General features: G+C 37.1%; 1 protein-coding gene across 12 annotated transcripts in view; it reads right to left on the minus strand.

The window, feature by feature from the left end:
- Positions 1 to 12,079, minus strand: part of THRB (thyroid hormone receptor beta) — a 169,084-nt gene that overhangs the window by 21,729 nt on the left and 135,276 nt on the right. Inside the window, exon 1 of one of the 12 annotated variants that reach the window (XM_058021042.1) lies at positions 8,117 to 8,444. The exons of the other annotated variants lie outside the window; for them this stretch is intronic. Within the exon in view, the coding sequence (XP_057877025.1) occupies positions 8,117 to 8,444 (328 nt within the window). Of the gene's footprint in view, positions 1 to 8,116; positions 8,445 to 12,079 lie in introns of those variants that run through there. 12 annotated transcript variants of the gene reach the window in all.

A 12,079-nucleotide genomic window follows, 5' to 3' on the forward strand; every position in this document is an offset into this window, starting at 1 on the left:
GGCTGGTACAGCGGGGGGACTTGGGACACCAGTCACTTGGAGGGCAACCAGCAAGACACAGGGCAGCAGAAGGCTGTTAGGGGATGCTGCAAGAGGGGTGGCCATCATCTTCCTGCAATTAACATGCCAGAGGGTCAGCTCAGTAGCACTTTAAATTCAAATGCCTTCCTAAGGCTATGCTTCCAGAGGCTCTCTAGAAAGGAAAGTCCAAATTAGACAAAACACTTAAAGTTAACTGAGCTTAAAATGCTTAAACTTTATGGAGTCTGGTGAGTAAATCAGGAGAAAGAAGGCAAAAAGTACTTGTATGGCCTAATTTGAGTATAATTATGAGAACCTCAAATTATAGAGAAGTACGTATCCTCTTCTCTAAAGCAAGGAAGCAGTAGTACTTGGAAGCCATTCCTGGATACAGGCATCTCAGGTCTGCCAATATTCTGAAAGGGGAGTGGGGGAATGAGCTAAGATGTCAATGTTGTACCAAACCAGTCTACAAGACAGCAAAAGAGCAGATTTATATTCAGGCTATATTTCTCCATGATGAACAAGTTATGCTCGGATAGACTGGTGGCCATGTGACATTGAGAGATGAGAAACAGCAGGGTTTCAACTCTAATTACATCACTGACTCCTAGCAGACACTATGCCAGTGGGGGATTAGCAGAGGCTATTATCTCCATCCTGCCCCTACTCTGCTCACACCTGCCTCTGCACATGCAACACATACACAACACAGAGCTGACAGAGTGGGCAGAAGATGCAGCAAAGGGATGCAGAATTTTCCCCTAAATGTATCGTGAAGATCAATGGCTTCTGTTATTGCTGGTTACTGCTATTCACAAAACACAGTCTTTGTATAGCATCTACATCCTCAAAAATTCAGTATCCTTGGTTAGCTTCCTCAAGAATTGTTTTTGAATTAAATGAAATGGTATTTCAATAATTATAAAAGCTGGTTAGTGCTGCTTATGCAGTGGCAACTTGTTCTACTGGAGGAGCAAGAGATCACTTGTCTAAACTGTTTCCTTAAATATATACACTAGGTCATGCATGTGATCACTGCTGTCCATCTTCTTCCTGGGGTTTCATGACTTTATCCAATATAAAGTTTCCAATCTGGCAGAAATCTCCTAGGGGCACTCCTAGTCAGAAATTAAAAATGGCATCCTTACATGCAACCACATTGCAAATTTCTTGCATCAGAAGCATTAAGTGTCACCTACTTAAAGCTACCTAAATATTATGTTCAGTACTGCCACAGACTGACTCCATGTCACAAGGGAAGTACACAACTGGAACTCTTCTAGTAATTGAACAGGAAACATGAGTAGAAAATTCTTATTCCGAGAAATCACTGGCAACAAAACTGTGCAATACATATATATTGTCTTTCTATTACAGTTTTCTGTATTTTTAACACTTCTTCTAACAGCTAATGGGGTTAGAAACCGTTAGACTGGGAAGATTGGACCTTCAGTAGTATTTTTAAAAGACACAATTCAGACAGACATCACTGCAAAAGGAGTAAATGGATTTGCATTCAGTTCTTACAAACACTAATGTAAATTCTAAGTAATTTCTAGTAGTGGCAAATATCCTGTATGACCTCTGTATAAATTCAATACAATTTCATTTGAAAGACATGTAGATAAACAGACAGTACATTTTTTTCTGCTTCTCAGAGTTAGAGACAGCATTAGCAGGAAGAAATTCAACATTGTCTTTCTAAACATGGTACCAGCATGGAATAAATGAATAGTGCAGTGGAGATTCCTGAGGAAGTCATGGATGGCAGCAGAGTTGTCTGTTAGATGTTCTGAGGAAGGAAAAGAGCAACAGAACTTGTCTCACTCTTTGCACCACTATTAGTAACTTGTCTCTCATATCAACAAGTACATTTGCTTCATGTCTGTGTAATAACACCGAAGCAAAAATAAAAATGCCCATGTGGAAAAGCAGATGCTGTCTGGACAGAGTAACCCTGGTGCTCTTACTAATACATTTCTTACTGATAAATTTCTTACTAATCAATTAACTTACTGATAAATTTCATGGAAACATCAGGTTTATTCCTATTTCAGGTGGTCAGAATTTATTTTTTATTTCTTGGTCAAAAACCTTTTACGTAAATATCTAAGAGGAACTGTTCAAGAGCAACACCAGCCTCACTGAATTGCACAAAAACAACCTTGTTGTTTCAAGTCTGTTTGCTGCATTCAGCATCCTCATGGACTGTCACTTGTTGCATCCCATACGATCTTCCAAGTTAATTATCTGTCAAGTATGACCTGACATTGTTTATCCCAATGCCCACCTTGGATCTTTGAGTGAAGAATAACAGTGAATCACCTTGATCTGCCTTGTCTGGTGTTTCCCCTGTAGCCTAAAGTAACACCTTTGGTTCCCAGACTCCCACCTGCCAGTCTGCCTAATCTTACTGTCTTGGCAAGGCTAAGCACACAGCAGGACCACTTGTCCCTCTCTAGAAGAATATGTCATATAATCCATTATAGCCAATCTTGAGAGCCATCTAAATAACAACTGTAGCTTTGTAGAGGCATGGCAGGAAACAATTGCCTTCAACAGGAAAATGCACAATGAGCCTGCCCCAAGCAGTTGTAAGAACAGAAGGAGATCTGCTACCCCATGCAGTCATCTGAGGTACTCCTCCATTAATTACCATTTGCAGGAATGATGCCTTACAGCACCATATATGACCCTGCACAGTGTAATGGGCTGGAGAGGCACAAGCGAGACACTCAGTGCCTATTCCTCCATCCAACAAAGCAAAGAAAAACTATTTCAATTATAAAAAAACTCTGAAAAATTATAGTGTTTCTTCTCCCTCTGTACCTGGTACACATTAATAACATCAACAATAAAAAGCATTTCTAAGAAAAGTAAAAAAACAACTTCATTTTTGTTAAAATATCACTGCACATACTTTATATCTCTAGATCTGTAAAAATAATGTGATATTCACCTAGGGAATTAATCCCCACCTTAAAAAAATTGTAGAACCAAATGGTATTTGACTACCAAACAAGAATATGAGTAACACTGATGCAAACAAATTATGCCTGTCTGCCAGATGTTCATTATTAGCTTGTTCCTAATCCACCATAGATTTATAGCTTGAAGGCAGAAAATGCCATTTTTTGCTATTGCAGAAGGACAGTTACACTTCAAGACCATTATTCAGTACTTTAATTTTCAGTGTACACTGGCAGAGTCATGTATTAAATATATTCCCTGAAATCTTTTCTTTCTCCCATCTGGTATGGTTTGCATGACCAGAGATCACTCACTAAAATGAGGAGTTAGGACTTACCAGTAAGCTGATATTCACTTACTAGACACTACAGTATGAAAATGAAAAAGATGAAATTATTACTACCTTGAGAATCCTCAACTGTATTTAAACTGATATGTAAATTTGTACTGCTGTTCTACTGCTTTCACAGTCACCTTGAACTCTTTACAAATTATAAAAAATTACAAGGAACAGCCATGCATCATCCTGGACATACTTGTGCAGAAAAAGCTTAAATGGAGTGTTGTTGAAAGCATAGAGCCAACAGAGAAAAAGCATACTCCATTCTTATGTGTGCTACTATCAACATTGATCTGAAATGCTGGGCAGATACACTGATCCTTGTTTCCCACTTTCTTTAAATTACTCCCACTGAGAAAAATGGCTTATTTCTCCTTTGAGCTTGGAAGCACCGAGAATGTTGCTGAGCAGATTCACACTTTTCTTGCTAGCTAACCGGCCTGCATGTCCTCAATTTTGATCTTTGTTGACATTTCTTGATTTATGAAATTACTAAAATTTGACAAAAGATTCTGCAATGATTTAATCTGAAACATTTTATAGTCCTTTTTCTCTCCATGACTTTTCAGTGCATTAGCCCTGCTCCTTAGGCTGAGTCAGAAACCTTATCAACAGCAGTGCTTTTGCAGAGAATGTGCTGAAAACATTTTAGCCCAAACTGTGTTGTCACTTAAACTTCTGCAATCAGTACTGTACCTGCAGCCATTAGCAGCCACAGGTACAAAATACATCACTTTAAGGGGTCATATCATGCAGTTTCCCCATCCTTCAAATAATTTAAATGTTTTTAGAGACAGTATCTTAGTACTGCAAGAAAGTTATTTGTTTGGAAATCTAAGCCTCACTGAACAAAGCAAAGCATAACTTACTTCACTTTTTCATCTTTCATTTGGTTGTGGAAAGGTTACAGTAAAGGAGATGAAAACACATTATTTCCACTGACTTTTGTTATGAAAGAAACATAACTCCAAATACATAATGATTTATGCAATGGATTATGCAATTTTTCTCAGTGCTATTTCCTTAGATGGGTGGTCAAGAGCAAAATTAATATGTTTAAGCTTGAATAATCATTAACATACTGGGAACTGCTCTGCTGCAGAGGCCAGGATGACAAATTCTCAGTGTTTCTGTAAATTGATTATATCCACACACACTCCCCGCATTGATAAGATGACATTTTGGCATAAGCTTCATGTTACTTTTTCTTAGCTATTTAGAAAGTACCTTAATGTTCTCACACTGCTGAGAACTCAGTTTGGGCCAATTCTGTTGCATACTCTAGCATTCACACACTACATATTCTCAGCTGCACCTTAATTGCCTGAGAAAAAATAGAGAGAAATAATTATGGCAAATACAATTATAAAATAACAACAATAACAACAGCTTTCAAAGCCCTGTTCTCCCACCATACCATGAGTCCTTTCAAACATGGCATTAACCTCACCAGTATCTCACTGGTATCTGGGAAGCAAGGTGAGCTGCAAGGATGAGAAGCTGGCTCTGCTACAGCCTAATCTCAAGAATTCCCCCCAAAACCCTTGGTTTGGGGGGGCACCCCCTGCTTACTGCTCTCTGCTCCACAGAATGTGAAGTTAAAGCCTAACCTCACAGACACCTGTGGACATCTTTCATTAACAGTGTACGAGAAATCACCGTGCAAAGAAAGTGAAAAGCCAACTCTTATCCCAGTTTTAACTTTGCAGACACTTCTCCCATGTTGTCCAAATGTCCAAAACACTGTGCAGACACCTAGTGTGGGGAGACTGATGTTTCTGGATTCCTGTACATATTTCTTTTGTACCTTCCTAACTGCATTATCTCCTCCTGTCACTGGGTACTCCTCCTCACAGCATAGGTGGTGTGAGGAGATGCAGGGACATTTTTGTCTGTCTGCACAGCCTCTGCACAGGGGCAGGGGGGCACAGGCTCACCCTGAGCATCACCCATCCAGCAGGCAATGCTGCAAGCTCACCACAGCTGGCAACACTGTGTGAGGGGAAGAATATTCCAGTTTAAGCTCTCTGGGACAAAACTGAGAATAGCACCTTGTTCTCACAACGATGAGCCCTGTTCTGCTTATCAGATTTCACAGCGTTACACAGAAAACAGAGTGTATGTGGCTGTCTGTTTCCTAGGGCAGGATCAGGTCCGAAAGGGCTTCCTTAATAAAACAGTAAGCTCTTGCACAAACGTTGTGCTGTCACCTTCTAACAGTGTACACCAGAGCACAAAAGGTAATGGAGCAACAAGTAGATGGAAAGCTAAACACACATCTCCAACTCCTGATTTTCTGGACTACAATTCTTTTCTTTAAAGGTTAATTCTTTCATCAGAATTTCTGACAGATAGCCAGGAAATAATAGTTGTTAATGTACTGTAATAACTGAAGTAGCTTTCTGATATTTAGAACAACTGGCTATGTTTTATAAATGTTTCTCCCCCCCCCCCCTCCCAGTGACACATTGCTGGGGTCTTTGGTTGTTGTTTTTCAAGTTATTTTCTGAATTCGTTCAAAGTGACATAAAAATAGAGAAGCAATTAAATACCCTTTCACAAATTACAAGCTTTTCGACATACACAATGTTGATTTTGTTTCTTCCCAGAGGGAAAACAAGATTTTAACCATTTAGTAACTAGCAAAAGCTCTGATATGAAACAAGTAACAAGTCCATGTGCTACTGTAAAGTACAAACTGATTTGAACAGCATATTATTGAGATTATAAGAAATTTCAGGGGACTAACAAAAATACCAACTGCAGCAATCAAAACTCTTCATGAACACCTGTTTAGGGAATTAATTTTGCTTTAATGGGCTATTACCACGGCTTCTCTAACAAACTCACTCGCTCCCCCAATCAATTCTGGATCAATACAGACACACATGCCCTGTGAAAAGCCTTCTGTTCTTAGGACAGGATTAAAAGATTTGTTAGTTTTACGATAGCTTGCTTAAAAGATGGAAATTAAAAAAAAAAAAAAAGAAGAAAAGAGAAGACGCACATGTTCCACGCAGTTTAGATCTCTTCTGCTTAACAACCTCAACATTTGCAAAGGTTTGACAGAAGGGAGGCCACTTTTTATTGATTATCACAGTAATAAGGCTCTAAAGAATCCCAAAACACGTTGCTCAGTCTCTGTGAATGATCAATTAAAAGCCTGCTAGAGAGGCTTCCTCGGAAATTCTTAGTGAAACTGAGGTGGTAGAAAATAAAGGCATACAAGCCGTTTTTAAAAACAACTGTGTATTCTTTCAAACCAACAAGTTCAAAAACTCTACACAGGGCAGATGTTGGGTGCCTGAGCACTGAAATAACTTAAAGCTTTGATCTAGGTGGACTAAGTATTATTTATAACCTTTAACATTATGAAAAATGTATTCCTTCAGTGACTTTGCAACAGCAAGTCTTTATTTTTTCTAAATTAATCCTGAGATAAGCTTTTCCCTTAACCAAAAACAAGAAAGAGAAGAATTCTACAAAGGATATGAAGTCATTAATTAAAACCCAACAACAGATAAAAAAAGCCTTAAAAAGCATTTAAAATGTTGCACAACACAAAAACATATATTATCCACAACTACATTTAGCCTACAATTTGATCATGTTGTCACAGCTTCCAAGAAGGATTTAAAAAATAATTTTATTTATTATTAAATATGATGCTGTTCAATGTATAAAATTAAGACATCTTTCTATCAATCACAGAGATTTATTGCATCAAGGGTTAATGAGTATTTTCTGTCCAGAGGAAAATACTTCAGTTTTCCATGTAGTTAATAAAAATAAACAGTCTGCTCTTCATTACAAAGATACTTCAAAAGTAGTAAATGGTATTTTCTTTATCTCTCTAGTTACATCCGATTCATCTGGATTTTGGAAAACTGCATACAGAAAATCTGGTCTGATCAGAAAAGGATATTATTTTGGTATAACATACAAGTTTTTTTCCTTCTTTAATAATGTGATTTGAAAGAAACACAGAGAAGGCATACTTCAATGCGTAAGTTGGGTTACCGAGTTCAAAACAAACAGCACTGAAAACATTTCCAAGTATTTGTTAGTATTTTGGGCTCCTTTTAAATCTCACTTGCTTACCTGAAATCAAAAGAATAAATTCTAAAAACTGGTGATGATTTAACCCCTAGGGAGCAGACACTGCACTTGTCTCACAAATGTATTGATTAGATCAGCCTTTTGGATGCAAAGTCATCTTTCTTGCATAGATATATTCTTGAATTTTCAGTCTTTTTTGCTCTGCATAATCAGAAACTCGTGGTTTTCACTTAGAAAACAGTAATTCAAACACATTTTTCCATACATATTTACAGTCCTATTTTCAAAATCTTTTTCCTGAGTTGCTGAGCAAACAGAGTTCACATTTACTGAAAACACGGACTTACACAGTTTGTATGTAAACAGAAACACAGCTTTAAGATGCAGCATATATAATGATGACATTTCAGGAGAGAAACTTTCTTATCAAGCTCACTGGTGAATAGCAAAGGAACTTAATAGCCCAGGAAAGCAGAAAAAAGAAGCAATATACTTGCAAATGTCTCTTATATATTAAGAAAAAGTGCTTGGAAATCCTCATCGCTCTCCGAAAACCTTACAATCACCTAGCAACCTATGTTACTGCTGCTTTCAATTTTGAACAGGCAGCCTTCACATTCAAAGATGCATCTGAGCCAACTGATGCAAATGTAAGTTTAAAGCAAAACAATAACAAAAACAGAGATTTTTTTTTTTTTTGTTATTTAAATAAAATGCCCCTACCTTTCTTCTGAGAGTACGATGGCGACTGCACTTGAGAAAAAGTAGGTTTTTCTTCTGTGAAAAATTCAGGTTGGTTGTACTGATTCAGGGCCATGTCCATGTCAGAGTACTCGCTTTTAAAAACGTTTCCAGGGTAACTACAGGTATAAGGCTGATTCACCGCCCAGGCCTGTTCCATATATATGTTGTTACTGTGCAGGACCTGAGCATCACAACTGCTGTAACCCTGATTATCTTCGATATATGTGCAATAATCAGTGGACTGCATGTAGCAATTGCTACCAGCAGCTGGGTGCACTTCATATATTTCTTGCATACAGTAGTTCATTTTGTTAGCCTATCTCAGCTTCTACTTTACGTACACACACACATGCATACACACGCAGGCATGCATACACATGGGTCGGGGAAGGAGCAATGAATATACACCAACAAAGTCGACTGCAAAACAGCCCGTTTTACTTTGGAGCAGCACCTGATGTGCTAAAATCCTATTTATATTGGGACGGCTTGTGAACTCCCCTGCCAGTCAAACATATTGGGAAGCAGATTTATGACAGTCAAAGGTCTTAATCTGTGACTGTAAGTTAATTCCAAGGGAAGATGGCAGTCAGGTAGCAATGACCACCAGACAAAGAAGTGACATCCTGACAACCCTTCTGTTCCCCCATTTGTCTGGAATAATCATTTTATAAACCATTTCCAGCCTTTTCCAATATGATTAGAAAACGATTACTAAGGCAAGGACACAGTTATGTCACTGTAGTTGTCAACTTAAGTGTGAAGAATTATAAAGACTGCTTAAGAACTCCCAGAGGGGATACGCTGAAAATCCTAAAATCAATAATCCTGTTTTTCAGCATTAAACCATAGAAAATCCAATAGTGCTGTGCTGATGACCCAAACAGTAGTCTAGTGTTACAAAATTTAGCAACTTAATCTGTCATCAGCTTTATTGATTTTGTTTTACAGAATTACATGCATGAATCTCCCCAGCCTTCCACACATACACAATCCTCCCCACTGCCTTATAATGAATTTACAGGAAAGCCGCTTTTCTAAACTTCAGTGATTTCAAGAAGCAATTTCTATTGAGTTCAACAGGTGGGAAACTTCAAAATAATATAATAATCAAAAAGAACTCTGCTTAAATATTATCAATAGGCTAATTGCTTTGCTATTCTGCTCTGTTATCTTTTCTGTTTCAGTAATGAAGTACTTTTATAAGAGCTTTTTTTCTGATAACAGAGCGAGGAAAGGAAGGAACGTATTTTGGCTCACCTATGAACTATGAACATGACAACGCCACTACAACAAAAACTGTAGGATATTTTAATTGCCTAATGTACCTCAAGCTTCAGCATGGTTATTATACCTCCTTTAATCAGCCATTTTTTTAAATCTAAAAAATTATTTTATTTTTAACTTACATTAACTGCTATTTTGTTTTTTATGAGGAAAAATGTGGTTTTTTCTTTACAGCACAGTTAAGATACAGTAAAACTTGTGAAGTCAGTAATAAACCGTATACCTTTCTAGTATCGGTTCTTCTTATTAGGAAGTTTAGTTATTACTGATTTGACAATGAGGGCTTTCGTATTTAATTCATTTTAAACTACAGGATTGCTAAAATTACTGTGTAACTTGGCCCTTTTCCTCTAGGATCTTAAGCATACATCTAACAATCTTGATGAACATACTCTTAAATAGTCCTTAAAATTTCAGTGCAATAGGTAAGAACTGGGCATGACATATCAAAATTTTCCCTATCCGATATTGCTAAATATTTCAGACTAATAAAAACAGCCAACAGAGAGACATTTTCCTTCCAACACACAACTGTAACTAACTTTTCTAAATAAGTAGCATTCTCAGTTAATGTCTAATTAACTACCAAATCCAGAACAAGTCCTTCCAATGATCAGAGAAGTTAAAATTCATACTTGGAGTTCTTCTTCCCTCTCTAACTATAAAAGAAGCATCTTTAACATGCCTTTCTTATTAACTTGCTTACAACATAATAATACATTTGGTAAGTCAAACTGAACTCTATTGAGATCAGTGCTACTGAAGTCAACGAAGTTGCCTCTAAAATGAACTTGTTCTCCTAAAATCTAATAATTGAAACATTTCATTTCATGAAGACCGCAAACAGTTACTGAAATACAACAAGCAAAACCCTCATGAACCCTCATTCATTTACCATTGTCTAACTCAACAAATAATACTGTAAAATACAGTGCAAAAAGCACACAATAAAAGTTAATTTTCACTTTAGTTCAGGCCCATCATCTAGATTTTAAAAACAGTGAGTTTGCCTGTGATAAAAAGCATGTCTTGTGCAAGATCTGATTTTTCAATAATGGATGTTCAGCACTTCATAAAAACGCCTGTTTCATTCAAGAAATTCTGTAGTTGTTTATACCAAAACCCCCAAACCATTCCACTGAGGGGATGGGTTGGTAATGCTGTAGTGTATGTAACATATACAGCTTGCCGAATTTACTTCTCCATGCTCTCAATAAAACATTCCCAAGTACTGTACTTAGGTTGTTAATTTACCACAAAAAGATCCCCTGTACCACCAACAGGAACTTATGTAGAGCTCCCACAGACGTGAGGCTGTGTTTTACAGGTTAGCAAAACACAATACCTGGATACTTTGACACCACCCAGAGAAGCTGGGCTTTAAATTCTTAGTGAGAATTTTTCCCATGTGGATTTGCTTTGCCAGCAAAGTCAAAATTCCCACGAATCTTTCATTTTCTTGTTTTTCCCCCCCTGACTGAATTTAGGTTTGTTACTGAAAAACTAAACAGAATTGAAGCCTTCTGTAGACAGAGTTGTTCCAGCCAGGACGGCACCTGAGGAAATGGTACTTCAACATGGCACAACCTGTGACTTACTTTCTGTTTCAAAATAAATCCCTTAAATATTTCTTATACTCTAAGCTACATCAATAATGCTCAGAAATGTGTCACATGTACTATTTTTGTCAAGTGTTCCTTTAATACCATAAGGAAATTAAATTACATTAAACTGTGAAGGATAAGGAAAAAATGAAAAATTACTTTTCCAACAAACAAAAAAAATTATGAACACTACCAGGGAATGTGGGTTTCTTACCTGTGATATGTTACTATTAAAGAGACTTATAGCTCTGCAGATTGTTGTTCCCTTGGAAACAAATCACTTTAAAGAACACTGCAAAGATTTTAAAAACTGAAATATTCCTAAAATATTTTCATTTAATCTTTTAGGGTCCAATCCTGTAGGTTCATTTCATGCACGCCTTTGAATTAAATTCTCTGATACAAGACAGTCAGACAGTGTCTTCTTTATCAAAAGTCTGAAAGTGGAGTAGAATAGTATTTTTTTCTTTGTTTTGTATTCCTATTTGAATATATATATCTTTACATCATGTCATGTTGAGCTTTTGTTGCCTCCAGCAATGTAATATCACACTAGGAGTTTTATGAGTTCACATGTGTCTGATTATGTGAACACATGGAAGTTAATCACCATCAGAATAAACCCTTCAATTCAAGCAAACAGGCCAGGAATAAAACAGAAATTTTGACACTGTAACGGCAGAGGATCCAAAGCTCAAACCTCTCACAGTCTAAGGTGTTAGTCCATTGTTCTAAAAAAGACAGGAATTATTTGAACTTTGGAATGCCCCAAAGGTTTTTACATACTCACCCTGGTGTAAATCAGAAGTCTAACGCAGTCAGTGATATTAACTGGGTGGGCAAAAATAAGGCTGTGAATGCCTGAAAGGGGGAATCTGCAGAAGAGATCGCCTTACACTACACTATTCAGCTCTTCATTAACTCCTGTTTTACAAATTATGACTAAGATTTTTAATTACAAACAATGAAATACCCCCATTAAGATGCACTTCTCTTGTGACTTAGCTTGGTTAGAAAACCCAGCAAAATGAACTCACAGAAATGTTAAGGA

The sequence above is a fragment of the Melospiza georgiana genome, chromosome 1, assembly GCF_028018845.1.
Source record: "Melospiza georgiana isolate bMelGeo1 chromosome 1, bMelGeo1.pri, whole genome shotgun sequence".
Taxonomy (NCBI): domain Eukaryota; kingdom Metazoa; phylum Chordata; class Aves; order Passeriformes; family Passerellidae; genus Melospiza; species Melospiza georgiana.